Source organism: Aulonocara stuartgranti (genome assembly GCF_965226115.1).
Source record: "Aulonocara stuartgranti genome assembly, chromosome: 19".
NCBI lineage: Eukaryota > Metazoa > Chordata > Actinopteri > Cichliformes > Cichlidae > Aulonocara > Aulonocara stuartgranti.
Window position 1 is genome coordinate 18,579,780 of NC_138955.1, and position 25,732 is coordinate 18,605,511.

A 25,732-nucleotide genomic window follows, 5' to 3' on the forward strand; every position below is an offset into this window, starting at 1 on the left:
TGTGGGGTTTAAAGGAAGCAGACGCTTTATGTGAATGTTGCATTGCAGGGACAATAGGTGTGCCAGGGAGCGCAGGGAGAAGTGTGGAGGTGACTGCTCCGAGCGTAATGTCAAAAAAATTAACATGAATTGAACAGCAAAGTGACACCTGAGAGACATTTGGCAAGAGCGGTGTGCTGCGGCACCGCACTCCACTGAACAGCAGACAGAGCGGGAAGCAATTCAATAACCGGGAACTCACACACACATCCCCCGCTGCATTGTCGTATTTAAAAAAGCTGCGAGGATCAGCGTGATGTAAAAAGAATAAAAGAGGCGGCGATGTTTTTTCAACATTTCTTTTACTGAGCTTTACACTTGTCACAGAACATCACACAAAATTACCAGAGCAGGCTTGCTCTTTTGTTATTTTTAATAAGACAATGCAGTTACATGTTCTCGATTCACACAAAAACATTGCTCCGTCTTCCATTTTTAAGATTACCGCTGATAGTGAATGGGTTTCGGTGTTTTAAATTCCTTTTTTTCCGGTTGAATGTGGGTGACTCTACCTAACAATGTAAATGTATCTATCCAAATCCTTTGGGCCTTAAGGTCATTATCATGGGAAAAAGGAAATTACAACAACTGGATATTTTATGTCCATTTTTTTAACAGCTTTGGCTTCAGTTTCTGATCCTCAGAATTCGCAAACGAGACACAGCATCAAACAAGACCCCCACGATTAGTCTCCTAAGTGTGAGAGCTGGTTTGGTGCAGTGCCTGTCCTTAGTTTTGAATCAAGTATATGTATTTCACATTGGCCTGACATATTTCTCCCCAATCAATGTGCTTTGAGTACATTGTGCTTGATTTCCGATGCACAAAGACGCAAGAAAACTTGAGGGCACATACACAGACGTGACTCTCGAGAGGATGGGCATACTTTCAGAGTTCAGTCATAATCACAGTTCATCATTTTGGAAAATACTTATTGTTTTATTTTCAAGAGATTAAATCAGAAGGTGTTAGCAGTTAGCGTGTCATACAGCTGACCATAAACACCATAAATGGGAGGACTGGATCTGTGCAAAGGAAACAAATCCACCATCCAACCAGAAATCTTTAAAAAAAACAAAACAAACAAAACCAACATTGCTCTATATATATTTACAGGATCTAATTATCATGCTGTCAACAAAATCTTTAAATTCCGAGTGTGTGATCCAGTTTTATGTTTTTTAGATTCATGTGATTTTTGGTAAACCAACAACAAACCTTCCCCGGTCGGATATGACGAGTATAAATGAGGTCTTTAAACATTTAGCATTTAAAGGCTTAAACATCGCTCCTTCAAAGTTTGCAGAACGTTTGTGCTTTGTCAGAAGAGGAGGTGCTAGAAAACATGCATTCCAAAGTACAAAAAAAACAAAAACACTTTTCAGGTGTCTAAATTTAGTTGAACATTTTTTTAACATCCCTGCATTTAACTACATGCCCGTGTCCTGTTTTAGTCAAACGCAGTCGCTTGGAATGCGAGATAGCTACGTTAAAAACAAGAACAAATACATAAACACGCCATATACATGAATCTATAAAAACACTAAGGCACTTTGAAAATGTGATTTAACAATGTTCATGATTGTGTTGTTTTAAAGTAATCTGAAGAATAAACGATATTGTGCCGCCGCCGCACTGTCGCGCGCCATAGCCTGAGTCAGCGTCAAAATCAGCAGTCACGCATAATCATGTGTGACCCCCCCCCCCCCCCCCCGACCCCGATTTATTAATAAAAACAACAGCTCAGAATCAAGTTTTTTTTTAAATGCTACATATTATGTTGCAAACACACACACAGAAGCAAACACACACTCCCAGATCCACAACCCATTATTTCATAGGCTTGTTTAGGGTCCTGAAACGAGACCGTCGCACCAATAAAAAAGCCCCATTTGAGACCTTATGCTTTGTGCTGTGGGGCTTGAAAATGGTCTTGCAGACAGTGCAATAGCAAGCTTCACTTCATTTTGGGGACCTAAGACCCCGCCATATGTGACCTTGGTCTTTATAATTGTTTGAGAAATGTGTGCAGTGCCAACAGAGGCCAAGAAGAGGCTGTTTTTCTTCATCTCACTAATGCTAATGACAGCTGTGTCTGTGTACCCTGAAGTATAATAACCCATTAAAATAAAGCTGACTTGGCATTTCTATAGTGTAGGTAGCTTCCACCTTAATCTGTTATGAGACAGTTGTCGTCATCATTACATTTTTAGGAGACTTAGAATGCTATTGAATTATTGTCTGTGAGCCCTCCGATGCCAAAAGCTCAGCTTGTGTGGCCCTCTTTCTGTTGCAGTACAGTCCCACTGGCACTGTCTCACGCCTTCTTCCTCCTCCTCCTCTTCCTCCTCTTCTTCCTCCTGCTCTCCCTCCTCTTCTTCCACCCTATCTGTCATGCAGCTGTCCTCTGTCCTCCCGTGTGCATCACCTAGCAGGGTCCTAGTCCTACTTTTCTGGCTTGATTTGTTGCTAACGACATCAACCGAAGGCCCCGCTTGTCTTCTTTCATCATCGTCTTCCTCGTCCTCCTCCTCTTCCTCCCGCTCTTCTTCCTCCTCCTCATTTTCCTCCTCTTCCTCAACATCGTCATCCTCATCATCACGATCATCCACGGCCACTGCCAGCCCTAACTTACTATGGCTGGCCAGCTGAAAAAACGAGGAGGAGTGCGGTGCAGACGAGCAGGAGAGCGCTGCATCGTACATGGAGAATGGGAGGTGGAGGTAGTGTCCTGCGGCGGCCGCCGCGGCGTAGATGCAGCAGCATGTCTGGGCACAGTCAGGGCGAAGATCCCCCTGTCCCCCACGGACCATTCGGAAACGTTTGCGTAAGGGCGGCCCGGCTTGGGGCGCTAAGCAGATGCGGGCGGGCACTGCTCTGTGGAGTGCCTGGTGAGCGGGGTTAGTGCTGGGAGGCAGGATGCAAGGGCCAGAGGCAAACGCTGGGTTGGGCGGAAAGCACCAGTCAGTGCTCTGGAGGAGGATCTCTGCTCGCAGACGCCGAAGGAGGTTGTTAACAAGAACGGAGCGGCGGAGGAATGCCTCGGGGTCGTCGATGAATCGCATCTTCTCCAGGGAGAGGCGCAGCACGTGGGCACGCTCCTCCAGAACCGGTGCAACCTGAAGGACAGTTTTCCATTAGATCTACCTGTCAGTGACCTGCCTCAATTAGTAACAAAATACAGAGATGGAAATAGCTGGACTTAAAAATATTTGCATTAAACAGCACTGATACTGTAAAGTTTGTGTTTCGGAATAAACTAAACGCTTCACTTTTCAACAGTCTTTCCACTTATTCTGTCTCAGTGTGTTTGTACCAATACTTACAGTCTGGCAGTATGTCCTGAAGCTAAAGGGTGCCTCATCATCATCATCAACAAACTTCCTCTTGAAGTACGCGATCCTCGACATTGAAATATGATCAGGAACTCGTCTGCAGGATGACTCTGCGCAGAGAGGGAGAGAGAATATCACCATTAATCATTTGCACTGATGAACTATAAGTTTTCACCATTACTGCGTGACATTAGCTAACATTAATCACCGACTGAATATAGAATATTTAGACTCCTGCTACTTAAAGGAACAGTTCCCAGTCCAGCCTGTCGTGCTGTTTATCCAGCTGTATTATTTCATCTGAGATGCCCAGTTTCGTAGAAATCCACAGTAGAGATATCCACCTTCTGTTGAATATATTGGACGCAGCTGGCACGTGCTATCATGCCAAAAGTACATTTGAAAGAGTCAGCAGCGGTGTCTCTTTTTAGAACCTACGACATGGTTACTAAACAAATCCACAAACCTTGCAGTTGCCTTTAAAATACATAAAACTACTCACAACAAGGTTTGTGGAGCTGATTTGTTATATATTTATTTGAGTAATCAGGTCTCGTGATTTCTGCAAAGAGACACTGCCGCTGTATTTTGGGTCGCTTTAAGCACTGCAAGCTTGAGTGTCATCTGCCTCGTATGCGAGCGAAAAGAGACATCTCTGTATCTCCAACACTACGTGACTCACACCTGAATAATCTAGATTTATAAACAGCACCACAGGCCAGAGGCAAAAACAGATCAATTTGATTTGGGGGTAAACTGTCCCTGCAGGCGTTTATGCAGAAGCCAAAAATAGTAAATATAAATGAAATATTTTTATATTGAAATTAATGTGCACACTATGGGGATGTTTAAGACACTGAAATACATGTTAAGATTTCAGAAGTGCCAAAGAGAGACACAGAAACTTTGTGAGGTGACCCCGACTAAATTTTTTTATTCTTGGGGTGAAGTCAGGGGACAAAACCTCAGAGACCAGGGTCAGAGAAAGGTCGGAGTCAGAGTTAATACTTTAGCTGAAACATCTGTCTAATGCAAGACTAAAATACCAACATATCTTTTGAAGCTTTTGCAGGGTCTTTGTCTTATGAGTGGGCTCTAAATTAAAATGGAACTAAGAAGCACATGCCAGCCTGCTACCATGTTAATTAGCTGACCGCTCAACACAACAGCATCTGCTACAACCTCCCATAAGAAGCGCTGCATGCTTACATTCTGGTTCCTGGAGAGCAAGTCGCCTTGATGAGGCTTGGGCAGATGGCTCAGATTACAAGGTCGAGCGTGGCCACACAACTGTTTTAACTCTGCTTGTTTTACTCAACAACTTTAATTGTGCAAGTTTGAATAAACAACTTAACTGTGCAAACATCAGTCTGTGTGTACCTGGAGTGAATTGTTCTTCGGAGCTGCATGGCGGGGCGGGGTTTGACAGGCAGGTCTTAGTGCAGCGCTCCGACTCCCATATGGGCTGGTAAGTGGAGAGCGGAGGGTCTCCCTCTGGGTCCAGGAAAGGATTCATGGACAAAACAAGGGTCATCTCTCTCTCCTAATCAGGTCTGGAATAAACAGAATAAAAGAACGACCAAGCTCAGCCTCCACTTATAAAGACATCACATCAACTTACGCAGTATTTGGAAACAGAATGATAAACTGAGTTTGGTTTATCCACTATTAGCGGTTAATAATGAACCGGTTTCCATAAATCTCACAAGCGCTCTGCATATGTTCCCCTAATGACGCAGTAAATGTTAACAAGCTGTTTATCTGATGCTGCCAAATACATTGATTTTGCGTGGAGGAGTAACCAGCTTCTGTTCGAGCTGCATGACACATCTGAACGGCAATAATGGCGAGCGCTAAAAATTGGCAGATGGTTGGCAGCTCCGTTATATGCGCAGTTCTGTAAAGCGAGGGACAGATGGAGAAATGACACCCACTCACACCATGAATTCCCTATTGATTAGTTGGTGGGAGACTTGGCGAGATGTTTGACACCAATTTGTTCGGTGAAATGGATCCCACACATCAAATCACACTGGGAAGACTGTGTCAACAACATGATAATCTAGGAAGCGAAGGAGATGACGTGCGCGGTGCCAGCAGGACCGGAGCACAGGGCATACGATTTGACAACATGTTTCCAACAGGCACTGCGCTTATTTGACTCTTATTAATGCTGAATTAAGTGTGAACAGAACAAAATATTTCACTCTGCACCACCTTACGTTTGAAACTGAAGTGACGCCGCTAAGACACCAAGATATTACTTGGCAGCGAGCAGCAGTAACCTGCCAACTGAGCTTTTTCAATCTGAAAACAGAGCCCTACTGTGAAGATGCCGAGTGGCCCGACAGCCAAAATCTGTCTGTGATCCTGCGAATCAGCAGAGAGACGCCGAATCGCTCTTTTGATCACAGTGAATGGCTGTCATTTGGTTCACTGTTGATATTTTCCCCCCTTCATGCAGAATGCAGAGCCAGCTGTTTGAGTTATCAGCTGCCGGACCTCCTTGTCACCACCTTTCCTCCTCAAAGCTTCTCCTGCCCCTCCTCCACCTGCCCGCTCGAACAGATATCATCGCCCACAATCCATCCTGACAGACCAAACTGAGGCGACACCATCTCAGCCTCACCCCTGTTGGGTAGCTGATTAAAATGTCCGCTTCAATAAGCTCCCAGTTTTGCTTGGCTGAACAGTTTTATTTCTCTGTGCAGCTTTTCTAGCGTTTGCCTTTAACTGACTAATCAGGCACACCTAAAGCCAACGAAACATCAGCTCAGACAGAGCTGCTCTCACCAATCCAATCTACTCGTCCCCGGGGAGTAATGGATTACACACAACGGCGGTGCATACAGCAGACATGCTTTAAAACTCAACATTGCCAGTCTTGTGCTATTTTTTTTCTACACCACTGCAGTTGTTGCAGCAATCTGGCAATGTAGTTAATTTTATGCTCCATTTTATCCTCACTCATGAACAAGACCCCCTGTGAGCTACGACCTCATGACGGCAGGATTTACACGTCGCCGCGATTGCACGAGCTGCAGCATCGGAAGAAATAGCCAGCGGGGTCAATGAAAGTGAAGTGCATATTTAGGAAATTAAGCTGATACAGACAAGAGAACAACAAGTGGTTAAGCTTGCAATGGAAAAATGTAAATGCAAACATCAAGAGAGAACAAAACAAACCAAAAAACTGTGTTTGGCAATCCACTGAATTACTGTCACTGCATGAAACTCAGCCTCTTTGCAAAGCTGTGACCTAGAGAGGGTCATTTAAACGTCCACTGCCTCGCGATGGGTAAACGCGAAAACATCTAAAAGTCGGTTAGAGTACACACTCTTTGGAATCGACCAACATTGAGAAGACAGGAGTAACACCAAAGATCAATAGTCTCTCCTCATCATATCACATATTTTCAGACCTGCAGAATTAGACAATATCATTTATGTTTTCGTACTTTGGCTTTTCATAAATCACTTCTTCAACAAAGCTGCGTCACTTTTTGCAGCTTTGCTTTCAAACTAATAAAAAAAAGTCACACAGTGACACAACCAGTCTCTTTTGAGGTTAAAGTGCTGTTTTTGTCAGTTTTAAAATGTACTAAATAGAGCACACACTTAGACCAATATTGATTTCTTTTAGGCAGCTAAAATCCACTTTGCTGCTGACCAGTTCACATGGCTTTAGCTTCTATCCCGGGCTGTGCTCCTGTCTGCTGGATCCGCCTGTTATGAACGGTCACAGTTTTTTAAGATTTCAATAGTCATGCTACGCAAAAGCAGAAGAGAACACTGGATATTGGTAAAGTGTATATAAAGTACATTAAAGTGTACAAATGGGAGAAACATGTAAAACCAAAGATGATTATAGTAGACAAAATATTTTGTGTGGAACAAATGAAAATGAAAAAGTGACATTTGTAAAGGTATGTAAGGAAAACACATCCACCCATCTTTTTAATTGCTTATCCACTTAAGGTTGGAGGGAGATGACACTGGGACACTGGGAAAGAGGCAGGATATATCCTAGACAGATAAGGTCAGGATGATACGGTTGGGCGAGACGTCCAACAACCAACATCAGTCCAGCAATCGCTGAACATTTGGGAACAAATTTGATTTGAAAAGAAAAAAAAGGGCTGGGAAGCTGAAGAAATGAGATGAAGGACTCCCTGCAGCCTCTAAATGAACAAAGAAATTTACTGCAAGAGGTTAACATAGCATGTTAGCTCAGAAAGGAGACAAACTTGGAGAGTGCTGTCCTACTTAATCATTTCAACTTCTTGTTTGAAGCCAACTTAATGCAACTTACTTAATATTCATTTTGTAAATTATGGTTCTGTTAGTTCAAGTATGGATGCAGTCTCCCTAAGATGCTTGAGGTTTTAAAAACAGGATTTTGGGTGACACCACAGTGGCTTTGTCCATCTTCATCACACACAAATAGGCTTAGAGGAGCAGCTGGTGAATTTTGACTATATATGGAGGAGAAAGTGATGATTTTAAACACTTGCCCTAAATTTGAGGTAACGGGCACACAGACTGTGGTACTGTGGTTGGGGAAATTCAGCAAGCAGATTTTAATGTCGGCACATGTGGAGGAATCAGACGGAGAACAGGCCAGAAAGAGCTTGAGGGTTTTCTTCTGACTCCCCGCTGGAGCCTGCAACTCAGCTATTCTGGTTTTGGTCATAATCCACCATGTTACATTGTGAATTATGCACATTTTCTAACATGCTGTCAAATTAGTCAAATCATACTTCTGTGAACTGCATTTCACTGCTGAGGGTTTCCACACCTGAGGACCACCAACTAAGGCCAATTATGTCACTGTTATTGAGCGCTAGTGCCATGCTTCATTAGCAGCTTTGGCCCCTCTCATCTCTCCACCCCAAGCTGCTTTTTTGCCCTCAGCTATTTTTTCCCTCCATCACCTCCCCTTACCGCTGCTATTGCAACGTTTGCTCGGGCACAAAGAAACAAGCATGCCATTACTCCCTCTGCCCTCCGTAGGGACCTCCATCTCGACATCCCCTCTCCCTCCTTCGCTCGTCTCTTTCATCCCCCCACCCTCTCCGCCTGAATCCCTCTCTCAGTCTCTTGCCGACATCCTTTCAACAGCGGTCACAGTTGACAGCTCTCTGAACCAAGGGGGTGAAGAAAAACAATGAGAATGCCGACAGAGCAGCTTCCCTACATGTGCAGCAATACTTCTTGTTCTTCAAAGAAAAGGAGGGGGAGGAGGAGGAGGCAGTGAGAACAAGTGTGTGTGTCTGTAAAAGAAGAAGGAGGAAGAAACGGAGGGTTGAGGAATAAAAGCAGGGAACGAGGGAACGAGGAGAGAATAATCTCTCCTCCCGTTCTTTTTCTGAATGTGTGCATTTCAGGGGCAAAAAAACAGAAGAAAAAAAACTGAGTGCGCACAAGTGTGTGCTAGCATTGTGTGAGTGCTTCACCTCTGTTCAGTCACAGCTCCTCTGGCTCCATCCCTCTTATCTTTCTTCTCTCGCAGCTTCCCTAACTCTGTCTGACTCTCCATCTCGCCTTCTTTTTCATTACACTCTTTGATGATGAGAAGTTAATTGCGGTGCCAGGGCACAAGACAAACCGTGGGAGGGATACAGAGAGTGATCGCGAATAGGAAGGAAGACTGAGGGGGGGAAGCGACAGAGGGAGCGCGGGATAGATGGTATGAGTCAGGGAACGAAAGATAAGTGCCTTAGGAGCCTTGTCATGAGTGGAGACAGATCGCCTGCAGGGATGATTTCTGCTGCTGTGATTGACTCCCTCCCTCCAGCGTTGAGACAGGCAGGCGAACACACACTCAGACACACACAGCTTGATGTGTCCTGAAACATTTTGAAAGGGAAGCCAAGAAAGGACCACAAATGCTGACCACGGTGCTCAGACACACATATTTCTATGGAGGTGTTCAGTTATCACAGTACTCCGCAAAGGTGTTGGACACGTCGCATGCTTACATAGTCATTTATCATGCAACACCATTAGGGTGTCAAATTTATTCTGCACCACGGCTGCAAACGTACAGCTAACATCGTGATCTTCAGCCACAAGGAGAAGAGCTTAAGAGCGAAACTACAAAACTTTATAATGTCAGGTTAAACTTCCCAAGTAAACCATCCTATGAAATGTAAGTTGCAGCTGGGATTTTTTTATTGTTCTTTGGGCCTAAATAAAGTGACAAAATCCAACAATAGAGAGGATTACAGATGAATCCATGACACACATTAACAGAACTTATCTGGTGTTTTTTCCTCAGCTTTCCTTCTGCCTTCATCCTGTATTAGATTTTAAAAATTTCTCACATTTGTTTTGGATATGGATTACATTTGATCCTTCTCATGAGAAATACGCAGAAATGCGTCTGTGACCGGCAGTGGGGCGAAGCAAACCCCACTGCTTTTACATGAAAGGGCACAAGCTCCACATTAGTTAGTGTGTATCTTAATTATGGTTTTAGTGTCGTAGAGTTCATTAATCCTGACATTCCTTGATAGCCCCCAAGGTAAAGCTAAGTAGGTCAAATTCATTTCATAGTGCAGCCCATCAATGGGAACATCACAGAGTCAGTCTGAGATCAGACAAAGAGACACGACAGCCTGAAACAACAGAACCGTGACAGGTTTATTGGAGAACTTGAACAGTTCTAGAAATAAAGCTTCTATATAATGCATTTAATATTACATAAAAACTGTATTTATCTAATTACTGATATGTCTTGCTTCTTGTGTTCATATGTACGCTATACATATTGTTCCTGCTGTTCCTAGAAACTGCTGCTGTAATACATTAATAATCTGCATCTCATTATCTATGTAAATGGCTCATGTTGGTTATTTTAGGTGTCCATTTATCGATACACGTTTTTAGGTACACCTTGCTAGCACGAGGTTGGACTCTTGGTACTGGCAATTCTTTTTCTTAATGGAAAAGATTGAGCAGGGTGCAGATTTTTCGGCTGAACACCTATGATGAGATCTGGTGTCATGTTTAAAAAAAACGTTCAGTTGCTCCTTTGGTACCAAGGAGCACAAAGTGTGCCAGGAACATATGACTCACAGCATCGTGTTTTTCAAATATTTGAAAAATCCATGACTCCAGTTTAATGAACCTGTGAGAATTGGAAGCTGAGCTTCCTGTTCTTAGCTGACAGGACTGGCTTCTGGTGTGCTCTTCTGCTGATGTGCTCTGCACTCAGAGATGCTCTTCTGTGTTGCATTATCTGAGTTGCTGTTGCCTTCCTATTAGCTGAAAGTGATCTGGCTATTTTCTTTAACCTCTGACATCTATGAGATGTTTTATCCCTGAACGTCGAACGTTCCCTGTAAACCCTAGAGATGGGAATAGCAGCCCACCTGCCACCAAGAGCTATGCCACGTTTAAAGTCTAATCACCTCTCATTCTAATGCTCGGTGTGATTTTCAGCAGGTCGTCTTCATGCCTAAGTACACTGAGTCGCTGCCATGTGATTAGATATTTGTGTTAATAAGCAACTGAGCAAGTATACCTAAAAAAGTGTCCGGTGACTGTATGTGACAAAAAAGTTGGTTTTTCTTGACGTGAATGTTGGCGTGACACCTCCTATTGTACTGTGACCCTCCTGACTGGAAACCACAGCTACAATCTTGTGAGTGGTGTCACACATACACCTCCAACTATGACGGTGTTAACAGCTGGATTTTACTGGACTTCGGTGTTCATCTTCTTCATTTTTCTGCAGCTACATGCCTTAGAAGTGAACACTGTACCACTGCCAGCAGCTTTTGTTTTCACATTTTGTTTGCAACTGCTGCACAGCATCCACACACACACACAGCAGGTTTTTATGCTGAACGTGATACTCTGTAGTCACAGGCATTTATGACATTAAGGTGGGTAAACCAGGACCCTCAGCTCACAGTGTTTTAATATATGAGAGCGTGTTGTCTGCATCTTGTCAGCTGCTGTTTTTTAGGAATATTTAAGAGAAAAAAAAATGAGCACCAGCCAAACATGGGGGATTTTATTTGTCCACTGATTCTGAGAAGCTTTGAAGCATGTCTCTAATAAACTCTGTGCTCTCTCTCAAAGTATTTTTCTCTGCGGCCTCAAAAATGCTAATCAATCCAGCATGTGTTTAACAGTGTGTGTGTGTGTGTGTGTGTGTGTGTGTGCTAAGTGTTTACTCCCTGTTTCTTTGGCCAGGTTTTTACTTCAAGCCTTAGGGGAGCAGATAGCAGGGAAAAGATGTCTGTGGTTTTCGCATCAAAATAGATCCCGGACGGCCTGAGAGCTTCGCACACAAACATGCGATGTGTCACGACGTAACAACCACGCAGAATCAAGCAGATAAATTGTGCAAAAGGGAATTGCGCAGAGGACACAAGTGTGTCGGCAAGATTTTGTTCTGCCATATTCCATTGCAACAAATGCACAGCCAGAGCAACAAGAGCACAAATTCTGACAAGGAGCAACTATGTTTGCAGTCCTCAAATCTTAATAAAATAAATAAATAAATAACCTGCTGCAGATGTTATATAGCTCTAGATAAGTAGGTAATATTATAAGTGTGAACACTGGGGTCATGATTAGGTGCTTCTGGGTAAAAAAATGACCTTTGACACAGAGATATATGAGCAGTAATGTAAAATGTGGAAACATCAATGTAACTGCAGTTTCTTCTCTTTTAATGAGTAAATTAATTCCTTTTTAATTTTAATTATTGTCCAAAAGATGAAAAATCTGTAACACTAAATTGTCATTATTCAAGTTTAAAATACAAATTGGGATATATCAAAGTTTCTATAAGAAAGTCCAAAAATGAACGAGTTCTGTATTTCCTGAGGTGCTCGGTCACTGAAGGGCTCCTTTGATGGCACTGAATGCCAGTAAGGTGAGGTGAAATGCATTTAATACAATGCATTATAAAGCAGTGGGTATCAAACTCTCTGGCCCCAAAGCACAGAAAAAGGGCAAACCAAAATTTCAACACGCATCTGCCTAAAAAACCTGACGTCAGTTCTCGACTTTAATGTCAGATGAGGGCCCTTTTGAGCACGACACCGACATTTCTTTTTGCTTTTAAAAACACTTTGTCTACTTCAGAAGAGCTGACGGTCTGATAAACTCTCTCTCATATTTCATTTCCAGGTGCCTTTACAGCTGGTATGGCACCATGTTGGTTGGGACTAATATCATACATTTAAATTGTATTAATTGCTTTTTGTACCTCTGCAGTAATAATAGCACACCCAGGCTTGCTGTGGGACACCATCTGGAAGATATAAAGCCCTGAGAAGCACACTGATATTGACCTTATGCATATGCATGAAGCAAAAAAAGGCTTTTAAAAATTCACTGTCAACAGCGTCAGCTCCTGTCACTGTCAGCCTTTGTGTGTGTCAGTACTTGCTCCTGCACAGATACAGGCAGGTGCGTGCGTGTGCTGGCAGTTTGTGTGGTGGACCAAATCTAAGCGACACATCTCCACAGTGGGAAGATAAGTGGGTGTAGCCCTGAAAGAGCTGCCTGTGGTTGCGTTGACGGGAGTTTCAACAGCAGGCTTCCTCAGAGCTCTGTGATCTCACGGCAGGCACTTTGGATCTCGCAGGAAGAGGAAAAAGTTGAGTGTCGGCACTGCCTTCGCTGCTCCCTTGCTCTTCTTTATAGTGTGATGCCTGCTGCCTCTGCTCACACACAGACACTGAATGCTGATGTGATGTGACGGGGACAGCGGCACTGAAACCTGTCACATGTGGAGTACCTGTTGTGTCTAGAGATACCTGGCCAGATGCATCAATACAACACGTGGTCTTTTCTATCCTCAGTCTCGCTTTCACTACAGAGGCTTTCAAATACTGAAAGCTTCTAGAAATGTGCATCTGACTGCAAATGCAAATAAAGTACAATTAAATGTGGCACAAAAGCAGCCAGAAACCCTTTCGGCAACTCAAAACTTTAAACAGCATCATCTACAATATGGATACAGAAATGTGTACTAACGAGAGCTTACACAGTCAATAAATGTCATTCCAAAAGGATGCAGCTGCTTGCACTGATTCTGCGCTTCATTAACTGCATTTCCACCCACCTGTTTGTGTAACACAGAGTTAAAATAGCACCTTCAAAGTGCGAAGCTGAGAGTTGGTGAATCAGAAAATGTGACAAAGAGCAACGGAAACAAACTGTACATAAAGTGATACAGCGAGACAAAATCCTGGCTTTCTATCGCTTTGGGGTTGACTTGTTTTGCCGTTGTAATGTTAAAAATGTTAATTTAGTAGCGTGTCTGCCTCAAAATTCAACTCACTAAATAATTGACCACTAAAAGAACTTGGAGTTGCATTTGTGTCAGCGATCATTTTCCACTTATCCAACGCCAGGTCATTTTGGACGCAGGCTAGCAGGATATTGGAGGCATCCTTCTCCCCAGCAAAACTTTCCACTTCCTCCCAGGTGATTCTGAAGCGTTCCGAGGCCAGATAAATAATAAAGTCTCCAGTCGGCTGTTCATGGAAAACCTTCAAAGGGAGTCACCCATGAGGCACCCTGACCCAATGCCCACATCACCTCAGCTGGCTCCCGTTGGCATGAAGAAGCAGCTGGAAAACTGTATACAATGAATTTCTCATTATGCAGGACAAGAGAACATAGTGCTGTGAACACCTCACAGTGTATGGTCACTGTTAACCATTGAGGAACAAATAACAGTGTGGAAGTCTTAGCTAGCAGCTATAATGTGGTGACCGTCTGATTGTTTTAATTAGCTCCTTTGGCGTGCTTTTTTATCCAGTTTAAAGCCAACATGCTTCCAGCTTCATCCCAGACTGGTGACCTATCCAGGGTGTATCCTGTTTATCATCCCCCACTTATCCAATTCAGCAACCCTGAACTGGATAAGAGGAAGAAAATGGATGAATAAAACCAGTATAATCCCATCTGTGAGGAGTTCATAAAATCAGTCGGAAATATTGGACTAATTGTGGTTATTTGGAAATTCTGAAAAGTTTAAAGTAAAACTTATTAATCAATCAATTGAAACAGAATAAAATCCCTGCTTTAGTATAATAAAATACCCACAATGTGTTTTTTATTATTATTAGCATTTTGTTTCTTTTTAACACTATCATTAGTATACACGATGCATTAAAAAACGAATGTTATTTAATAAAAATACGTAAAATATAAACAGAGATTTAGATGCTGACACACTTTGCATAAAAAATAAGTGCTGCAGGTTAATACCAGCTGGCAGAGAGTGGCAGGATGACTAATAAACTCTATGAGAGAGGATGAACTGAGGGTGATCAGCATACTTTAACTGAGAACTGTAAGCTAACACGCAGCCCACTTCTTCTCAATATGGAGAAGCTACGACCCATCAACGCGCCTGTTGAAGTGGGGGCGGATAGTGTGCGCGAGTGCTGGCATCAGAGGGTGAAGCAGCGAGAGGGAACAGATAGAGAGTAGATAATAGCTTTCATGACATCAAGATCTCCTTCAGAATAGCAACAACAAGGCGCTGTGAGCCATGAATCAAAACTGAGACACTCAAATGGAAAGCAATTAGCCCCCTGCTAGTGAAGTGGACCGCAGTCAAACAGAAGCAGTAGCCATGCTGACTAAATCAGAGAGAAACGCTGCAGAGGTGTGAACAAAAAGTCAATCAACAGGTTTTTTTCAGAGATTTAAAAAAGCCCCGAGACACATGTCAACAGGGCTCGTATCGCTGGCCTTGTCGACAGACGTGGGCAGATACTGGATGCTTTTTCCTGTTTTTTGGTGTTAAGTTCATTAGTAATGCAATGACGACTTTAAAATGGTCAGTTATGGTTACAAAAAGGACTCCTGTGTGCTAATAAATGCCAAAACCAAGCTGAACCTCCCCCCAAATAAACACTGATATATGACCAGAATTTCACCAGTGGTACACATCTGGCAATACAAAAAAAAAAAAATCACAAATAAGTCCAGCTACTCTGAATGTCCCAATTAAAATTGAAATACAGCACAAGGCAAAATCCCCACCATCTGAGCTGGAGCTGTGCAGACTCTAAGGCAGTGGAGTTATGCTTTTATTTGGTCCAGATTTACGTTTTCTATCGAGCAGCTACAGAAAGCAAAAATGATTTCTGTCTGGTGTTTGTTTCAAGGTCAAAAACTGCAGCTCCCCAAGTAACTGCCTCCTCTGCTCTTACGCTAGTATTTTCTTTCTTTGCTTTTTTCTCCTTTTTGCGTTGCATCTTTGATTGTGCTTGTGCCAGCGTGCAGCCTGTCAGGAGCTATCAGAGGGGCCATCTTGGCCGCGGTGGCGTGACTAAGCTGGGTTCAGGGCCCTCGAGGTTTTCACCGGGCGCTCTTCTTGCTGAGCGGTGACACATGTGTTGTGACAGGGAAGCTGCATTATGGACTATCTGGGGACGGCTTGTTGTGGCTGTGAGGGTTCACGGGCCGGGGTTGTGTGTGAGTACGTCACTGCCGATGCTCCCAGAGGTGGACATGCCGCACATTAAAGACAAGCAAGGGCATCGTGTGTGTTTGTGTACAAAAAAGAAAAGAAGAAAAAGCCACCACATTGTCAGATGACAGTATAACAAATCCACTTTGCTTCTTCCTTCTGAACCTGTGCATGAAACCAAAGGTGATTTTTTTTTTAAGCTAATAAAAAAATGGGAGTGAAATCCTCCAAGACTGCACATGTGTTAGCAGTTATGATAAGTGATTAACTACTTTTCCTTTCTGGAATGTGAGGCATTTTGAAGCAGTGTTTGTACATGTTGCATTAATTCTGTCAGGTCTAAATTCACCCCAGACACCCACACTAAAGCACTGAAAGAAACCTTTGAGAAAATTCCTCTTGAGCCGCAGGATCTCGGGCTGTAAATACTGCCCGTGAGCTCCTTGCTATAAGCGAGAGCCGTGTCGCACCTTCCTCTATTTTTACACTTAATTGTGCAGAAACAAACTTGCGTTATCCTTTCCTCTGAAGTTGCTCTCCGTCCTTGTGTGTCATTCTGGAGCACAAAGGAGCATTCATGATGGGAAAGCTGTGCCTGAGGGGGGGGAGGAAAAAAAAAAGTCTGGGGCTACACCCTGCGGTCCTGACACACACACAAAAACACTCACTAAAGCAGCTCAACTTGTCTTGGCTGAGACCTTTTACACAAAACAGAGCAGGGAAAGAGAGGGACAAAGGGGATGATGTGAAGCCAGCCAGCTATCATCACCACTGACGTCCCTTCAGCATTATTTTTCCAGACTTTCCTTTGCAGTGGAGTCTCTATAATCCACTACATCTATCCTTTTTCTGCTTTTCTGCCTAATTACATACCAGTGCAGGTTTGTGTATGAGCCGCACACTTGTTAATTTTATGCTTGGCACCAGTGCGCTGAATCTCCTTAAGCGTACACTACATGTCTGCTAAGAGCCATGTTTTGCAATGCTGCTCCAGATGTGAGTCTCTGCGCCCCACTGAGGGAGATGAATAGCTGGGGGGGCTGCAGGCTACCTACAGGTTCACATCCTTAATGAGCAGAAGAGTCTGCTGAGAGCGAGATATGATTGATAGCTCAGCAACAGAACTGAAAGGGGGAAATCACAGTGAGGCTTTTGATAAAGACGGTGGGGTGGAGGGGCTCTGGCAGGCAGCAAAGAGAAGGGATCTGGCATCGGACTTGCCCGAGCTGGATGCCAAGAAGCCGTCCACCGTGCTGCAGAAGCCCCGACGCTTCCTCTTGTTACAGCGCCTCTCGTCTGTACTGTCTGACCTGGATGTTTCTCCCTGTTGCGTGCTTCACTATATTCCACATAGCACTTTTCACCCGCCTCCAAGGGAAACAAATAGCAAAGGTGGAATTCCTGGCAAGTGACTCCGGATGTTGTTGGCAGCGAGAGGTGGTGAAGCGCATCCAACACTATTACCAGCCGGCTGCACTCGAAGCCTTTATTTCACCAAAACAGCAGATACAGAAAGGCGGAGGGAGATGATGTTTATTTATTGCCTTCACTCCATTACGCATGCCAGGCTGGAATTTTTTAATCCCATCTGGGGCTAACAGGGTGTTAATAGTCCACCCTGGGAGCAGTGGATGCTTGTGACTCTAAGCCCGAGAAAGCACAGAAATGACATCAAGGAGACAACAGAAGATCAGGATTGAGCTAAATCGCCTAAAAGCCTGTCCTTTCAGAAGGCAGCAGTAATACAGGCAACCGCCACTTCAGGATTTGCAGCCAAGAGCAGTCGCCACAAAAATAATGAAGTGAGGCTGGATGGGTGCCAGGAGGGTGGCTGGTTATGTCAGCCTGCGTAATGTGTAGGACTTCGGTGTCTGTCACGTCAAACCAGTGAGCTATTGAGCGCCCCGATTCTCATTAGTCCCGCAGGTAGCAAGATCTAAATCAGGTTTATCCAACAGTTTACTCAGGTCGGTAAAATCAGGAGGACGCACAAAAACAGTTTCAATAAACATTTTCCATTCACAACTTAACATGTAGCACATTAAAACAAAATCATAAGCTACTGTTTAACAAGCAGACTGAAAACAAGGACCGCGCAGTGATTCAAAAACGAACCGAGACCATTTACTACTTCATTTTAATAGCCTACTTTTACTTTCCAGCGCCGGGATCCTGAGCACGTTCACACATTAGAGCGAGCAGATGTGATCTTACCTGACTTGAATTGTTTGGACCTCGTCCTCGGCTCCACACTTGCTTTGTGGTAACGGCAGGAATCCAAGGTGCGTTAATGAAAAACGAAAAAACAACAACAACCAACTACTAAATAAATACTACCGCGTCCTCCGGCGGCTCTGCCTCGGTCTAATTTTAGACTCCTGGCAGACACGCGAGGCGCACAGGCGGGTTTAAATACTACTTGTGTAATTACCAGTTAATTAGCGACTTGTCTACATACTAATCAGTGAGCGCGCGCCGTTTTTCTTACTGCACCCGCGCGTTTTTCTAGACTGCAAAGGTTGACAGATGCTGCAGCTGTTTTATTTGATGTTTTCTTGTCTTCTCTTCGGCGGAGGGATAAAGGCGAGCCCCAGCGCTGTCTGTGGTAGTCCATTCACGGTGCTTCTCCGCGCAGAGGGTCCCGACCTGCTCCCGTCGGTTGACAGTTAATATGAACGTGCGGCGGAGAGAAAACAACAGCAGCAGCGCCGCAGCTCCATCCCGACCAGTACTGCTGAGGAGTTCACGGCCTGCTCGGAACTTCCCCCACTCTCCCGTTCTGAGTGACTTATCGCGCCCGCGTTATTGTATGTCGATTAATTTTATATTATTTTTGCAAAAAGCACCCGCAGAAGAGCGTTTTTATTAACACGTGATAGGTTGTTATGTGGGGGATCCCTGGTACAAATTAAAAGTCAGCCAATTCCAATGTCATGTCCACGTGGTCGAGACGACCTGCCGAAGTTCAAAGCCACCATCAGAATGAGGAAGAAAGGTAATTTAAGTGAGTTTGAACGTGGCGTGGTTGTTTGTGCCTGTTAATCAGTAGTTGAGAATAATTTGAATCCAAGTTGCAGATGGGTATTGCTTAATCTACTTAATATTTTCTTTATTAACCACTTTACATAATCCCCTGGTCTCTAAAAAGCGTGTACTTCGGCTTTTGACTGGAGCCATCAAATGTTGGTATTCTGCAGACACTCTGTAGGGCTGTTGTTGCTCGCTGGAGAAATGAAATCACCTCAGTGTTTGGATTATAGTTAATGAAGCCAAGTGCTGCAGCAGTGTGCGTGCCTTTTTGTAAGTTTGGATGCTTTCGTTTATATCTGCCTGAAGAACTACTTTCTCTTCTACTTACTAAAATCTCCTTCAGCTTCAGTTAAGTTTAACTAATGTCAGTAAATTAATGCCTCTTTTGTTTGTTTTGCAGGACTACTTATTGCTCAGCCATCCTGGCAGTTGCTTATTGTTTTTATTGGCTACACCATTGACTTCATTTACTTTCTCAAACGTCCACGTGCACTCTGGCTGTAATAATATAATTTCCGACAGCACCTGAAGGATTCTAACAGGTTTTTTTTTCAGACAGGTTGTGTGTTGGAAGATCTGCTCTGCAGGGATGTGACCGACAAAGAGAGGGGAGGGAGCAAACCCCTCTCATCTGTTATGCATTTCCCCTTTGATTCCACAGCAGCCACTGAATCTTATTTTCCAGTGTTTCTCCCTGAGAGCGCTTTGTTCTGCGTTCAGCTGTGGAACGTGTCGGGGAACACAGTTAATTGTGAAAACCTTGTATCTCTGATCTTGTTTTCTCTCTCTTTACCTTCTTTTCATATTTAGCTCAAACTACTGCTGGGTGTCAGGATCACACAAAGCAGAGGTGTCACTTCACCACAGCAAAGTCCCCGACAAGAGGGGGGAGAGGGCTGACAGCTTTAAAGTTGTCTGTCTGTGCAATAAAAATGAAGCTGGAATTAATTACACTCTTGTACAACAAGTGCAAACATATTTAGGTGTAGAGTAACAGATATCCACCTAAAGATGTGTTTGGTTTTTTTAACGTTCCATTTCTGTGCCATTTTTAGGATTTCTGCAACAGAGAGGTATTTAGATGTACACTCGGGTGTAGCTATGATATCTTTGCCTGTGGGGCAGAAACGTTCATCAAAAGATGCCACTGTACAAGTGAGCCCCTCTCCGCATGAGCTGCAGGCAGTCTGATTTCGAGAAACAACACCGCCACGCTTATTTTGAATTCATGCAAATTTCGGTGGTTTACATTTAACGGAGGAGAGTTAAAAGTTTATAAAGTAAGTGAAGTTCAAACATTGACAAAAAAAGAAAAAAAAAAGAAACAGGATGCAATGGTTGCTCCACCTGTTGGTTATTTTGTGGAAATGCAATTTAAGGCAAATTTTAGGACATTGATTCAAATGCAACACACAATTCAATAAAAAAAAACCTCTTACATGATGATGTTTCTTTGTTTTTTTTTTCTTTTTTAAACAATATTATCACATAGAAATTCTCTATCAGAAGTCAATTAATAAGACAGTTTACAAATCAAAGTCAGTCCAAAGTACAGGAGAAAAATACATTTACAGGTACGTTAAGACACTGTAACACAAGGTTGCTGAGTGAAAAACAGTAAGGCACCGATGCCTCTGTGGCATAGGTAGTTTCTAAAAAATAAAATAAAATCACAAATTAAAACCAGCCTTAAAAACCAGAAAATTCTTAAAATCTTGTAAATTAAACGAAAGCGTAAGAAACGATGCAGCAAACGTACAAGTCTGAACACGTAATTAGTGGAACACAGCCTGTGAAAGATTAACACATTCAGAGCTCGTCAAAGGGATGTTAAACAGGTTTCTGTCATTTGGTACGGAAGCAAAAGAAGACCAGCAGAGTTTAAATGTGTACACTGCACTGAATTTAAATGTACAGAGATCTGTTTTTAATTTCCTGATTGGAAATTTTACTTCTGTTTTTGTAAACAGACCACATTAAACAGAAAATTCATATGTCAAAAGTTTGCTGTTGTACATCTTAACTTCTTCAAATGACCCTGAACTAACCTAAAACTTTAAATTCTGCATTTTAAAATGACTTTCAAGTATTTTCACTTGTTTCTAAAGCACTTCATGGTCTCACATGCTGGCAGCAGATGAAGTAGTTGGCCCTCGGGTCCTTGAGCAGCTGCTTGAGGACAAAAATGTTTGTTTCAGTTGATGAAATTAGTAGATTCTCTTTCCTAAACCCCCCCCCCCCCAAAATGCACTGCTCTATTGCAGAGGAGTCAAATTATTGCCCTCCAACAAGCAAGGAAAACAACTTTGGAGAAGCTGAAAGTACTAAAGCCGGGTTAAGAAATGTACAACACATTATTGAAATCTGGAAAGAAAAAAAAACTTGACTGATCATGATCACAATCACTTAAAAACTTGGTGAAATCAGATTCGACCACAGTCATCATAGATATGAAATTAAGAGAACTACACAGCTGTGTAGTCTTAAGAAAACCACTTATCTGTGTGGCTAATCAGAAAAATGGGCTGCACGTTGCTGGGATCATAAGGACTGGACTCTGGGGCAATGGTAAAAGGTCATGTGGTCCAGATTTACCTTGCTCTAGACTTATGGCTAACTAACGAGGGGTGATGAAGTCATGCGCCCATCATGCCTCGTACCTGCTGGGCAAGCCTTAGGTTCAGCAAATTGTACGTTTAAAAAAATGAGGTTAGCTGACTTCCTGAATATACTGGTACATATATATGCTGATATACTCACAGCTTTAACATAGTGAATGACCAGGTTTTTCCATCAATGGATGTTTTTCTCCCCTGATGTCACGGGCATATTCAAAGACGACCATGGCCAGAGTCCAGATCTTAAGGCCACTGAGAATATTTGGGATTTCTGCCTCTCCCATTGTCAAACAAGATAATAGTGAGAAATGAATGCAGTTCTAGATGGAAAAAAATGCTGGATAAATTTATCAAAATGATCCCACGTCGAATGCTGTCATCAGAGCTAAAGGCAGTCCAGATTGTATGATGTTGTTCCTTTTGTGATAGTATTGCTTTCTGGTTTTTGCAAACTCTAAAAACACTTTAACAACATTTCTGAAGTATTACAACGTGAAAGCATTTTCATTTTTTCAAATCTATAAACGTAACAGTATCTAGAAGTCAAATGTTTTGGCCTTCTTTTGCTTCCGTATTTGGAGGGAACATGAATCATGGATCAAGTGTTACGGATAACATTTCCAGTTGGTTTTCAGGTACTAATTCTCTCCAGCATAATTATATTTTCAGAGAAGAGGATTTTTTTCCCAGCAGTGTTAATATTTTTCATCTGTTACTTTACTGATAATAATATTGTAATATTATTAACTATGGGGCCTGTGATCCCACTTTAATATATCCCTGCACGTCTTCTGTTGAATTCCACCCCCCCCCCCCCCCTTTTCTCCCCCCCACAGGTAATCAAATATCACACTATACAAATTCACTCAAAGGCTCCAGGCTGATCCCATAAAATAAAAACCTTTTGGATTCAGATTACAGGTGCATCTCTACACTTCCAAATGAGCTTTGGTCTTTCGCATTGTGTGTTTCACTGTTGTGCTGTAAAGGCTGTGCTTCTGTTTCAAGCTGTTAGAAAGCATCAAAGCTGAGAAGTCTTGACAGATTGCTTTGAGATAAACTCAGCCGGTCTCCATCACACCCCTCTCTGGTTTTAGAAAAGGGAACGTAAATAAGACCTGAGCTATAAGACGTGTGTTGCTTCCCCCACGTAAACAAACTGAATCATAAAGAGTAGCAATTCAAACAGTATTGCTCACGGAGTCGGTTAATATTTGATTCACTAATAACTGGCTTGACACATTTTCTTCTCCCGGCTGCTGATACAAAAATAGATAAAACAGTTACTAATATAAAGCATATGTCAGACAATCAGGACTTGGCTTGTTTTCTTCTAATAACCAGTAATTGAAATCAGAAACGGTTACACCCAACAAGAAAATGCAACAACTCTACCTACATCACAGCCCCCTCCCACGCCCCCTTTACTGTACCTTCTCCAGTCAACACACACACACGCACACACACACTTGATAAACACTGCACAAAGCTACCTTTCACCACAACCACAGGCACAGTAAAGAGTATATATATATTTTTTTATCTGTATATGAAACGCAAAGATAAAGCGGCTGCAGCTAAAAAGCCCGTAGACAGTCTGCAGGGTTGTCGGTGCTCGCTGCCGTAATGAAATCGCCTCAAAAGTTTGAATTCCCTCCAGCGAGGCTGAGTGGTGCTGCACTGCGTGTGCTTTCTGTAAGTGTGGATGCAGGTCTGTGTGCTCTCAGGGTGTGTCTGTGTTTTGAACTCTTTAAGAAGTTGATGAACTGACTAAAAACCATAAGGCAAGGGCTTCTGTGTGGACACCCACAGCTCTCTTATAGCACCAGAGCAGGTTAGAAAAAGGTAACAAGTAGGATTTAGTCTCACCAGTTAGCTGTGATTTAATGAGCCGTTTATATTCAAAAAGGTGTCGGAAATTTCTTTAAAGAATCGTGACATTGCGTGTAACCTTCGAATGAAAAGTCATGTTCACAAAACCATCTAACTAACCTACATATAGCATATCCCAGTCAGTCAATGTGTCCTCCAACTGGTGTTTTCTATAAATATTCGACAATCTGAAACACTCATTTCTTCTCCATGATCACTATTGAATGTCATCTCGACACAAACCCTGGCAGTGATGTCAGGGCGTGTCTGACACCTTCTATTATTCTTCACATTTATTTATTCTACTTAAGCTTGAGATGCTTGAGAAGCTATGCTTGTAACTCAGTAGTGTCGGCAGAGAGGAATTCATTAAGTGTAATAATTCTCACTCAATCTACAGCCATGAAAACGAAAGTATCAATTCTAAGGTTTTACTCATCAGGACAAAATAAATGTGGTCGGTAACAGAGGGGCGTACTAAAAACTGTTCATCTGACGATGTACTTTTAAGACCAGCTAAGTCCTAGATTATTTTTAACATTTTTTCCTGATACATAAAAACCTTAGAATTGACTTTGTTTTTCTTATGACTGCCTTATAACCTCCCACCACCCTGAATGAAACTGCACAGGTTACAATGCAGCGTGATGAAATAAACTTTGGTAAAGGACATTTAAAATTGAAAAAGTCCCTATATTCACTTTATAATTGTCCCATTTATGGGTACCCTGGACGGAGCATGTGGCATGCATGTTTCTAAAATGATGTGATAGTGATTAAAGCTGCAGTCAGAAAAAAGGTGAACAAACAAAATAAGAAAATGAAAAGTCCTCTTCCTCTAGTGCTCCCTTCTCTGTTCTAAACATCCACTAAAATATAATTTCTGATTTAAGACATGATCGTTACCAATCAGCTGGTCACGTCTGATAAAAAGACCTGCCAGTGCAAAGTCTCCGGTCACAGTCCAGATCTTCTAAAGCCTGAAGACAGAGGGAAGGTGAACTGTAGGAGGTTAAATGTCATTTTTTGGTCCAAAGAGAAAGAGTCAGTGCAGTTAGCATGACCAGTAATGGTAGCTCTGTGTATCCACACCTCCGACTCACACATCAGACATCTGGAGAAGTTCTATGGACTATGTAAAAGATGGACACCATAAAGGCGTTCATTGGTTTGGACTCAGTATTTTTGCTATACTAGGTTTTTGGACCCAGAATTAATGATATGTAGACAAAAGGGTGGAGTGAGAGATTTCTTGGATGGTTTGTACCACACAGCAAGCTCTTTTATGTGTTAGACAATTCTATTAGAGGTGCTACAAACAGCATAAACACAGTGGAGAGATCCAGTTCAGTGACTCCAATTAGTAGAGAATGGGCTTAGCTGATGGACCATAAACAGACTATAAACATTTTAATGATTTTAATGCTTTACATTGGGCATTTTAAAGTGGGAGTCTATGGGGACTGACTCACGTTTGGAACCAACCTCAAATGGTTTTTGCGCTTACACACTGGTGTCTCTTTTCTTCTTTTAGCTTTGGAAGTTCCTGTTTGCTGTTAGACCGGCCTTTTGCTTCTTTGTTTACAGGTCCTTATCCATGGCTCCTTATCTCTTCTAATTGCTTTATCTTTTTTGATTTACCATTAATGCATTCTGACTGAGTTAAATGTTTTGCTGTTGCTGTTTGGATTGTCACTCTTTGTTATATCCTAAACAAGCCAAGGCTTGCACTTTGAGGTACATGAACCTCATTCCCAATGTATGAACTAGGATTTTATGGAAGTTCCATGGTGACTAGTTTGACCTCCCCCATGAGTCCCTTTTTACTATTTATGACTGAATGGGTTCTCAGTCGTCTAATGGTAATCTAAAGTGTTTGAACTGAAGGCAGCTGCACTCGCTTTAGGTTCCTGAAGAGGTTTTACTTTTCATTCAGAAGATTGTTTTCAGTTCTAAAGACTGATTCGGAATGCTGTCTAGTGCGCCACCTAAGATCATGAGTTATGCTTACGTGAGTGGAGGCGTGAATCCAAAATCTGAACATTTGTATTTCACAGTCTCTTCTTCTTTAGGTGCAAATAACCCTTTCAGGTGAGAGGTGACGATGTCTTCAAAAACCTAAAAGGAGTCCAGCTGCCTTTGACTGAAGCACTTCAGATTGCTTGTAGTATTTTAAAGAAGTACAGGAACCTTCAGGTGGGAAGCTTTTTTCCTTTTTAATTATTTTACAGTCCCTATTTTACACCATTGTAGAACTGCCATTTTAAAATCTGCCAAACTTCTTGTGCTTTTGAAGTCGATGGGGATGACACAATGGTAATGTCCAGCCTCGTTTGACATTTCCAGGTAAGAAGTTGTCTCTAGCTAAATTTTAAGATAAG

The 25,732-nt window shown here is 42.6% G+C and overlaps 1 protein-coding gene and 1 long non-coding RNA gene across 2 annotated transcripts; one reads left to right on the forward strand and one right to left on the reverse strand.

The window, feature by feature from the left end:
• Nucleotides 1–322: 322 nt before the first annotated feature.
• Nucleotides 323–18,810, reverse strand: sertad4 (SERTA domain containing 4). Its single transcript, XM_082516163.1, has 4 exons — nt 18,046–18,810; nt 4,755–4,927; nt 3,366–3,484; nt 323–3,158 (listed from the first exon to the last, which is right to left on the reverse strand). Exons 2-4 carry the CDS (start codon nt 4,906–4,908, stop codon nt 2,274–2,276), a joined length of 1,158 nt encoding a protein of 385 aa, XP_082372289.1. The 5' UTR covers nt 4,909–4,927; nt 18,046–18,810; the 3' UTR covers nt 323–2,273.
• On the forward strand, nt 18,811–25,679 carry LOC309695481. The gene is made up of 3 exons (XR_014273159.1): nt 18,811–18,826; nt 25,424–25,547; nt 25,648–25,679. It is a non-coding gene; the product is annotated as an uncharacterized lncRNA (long non-coding RNA).
• The last annotated feature ends 53 nt before the right edge of the window (nt 25,680–25,732 follow it).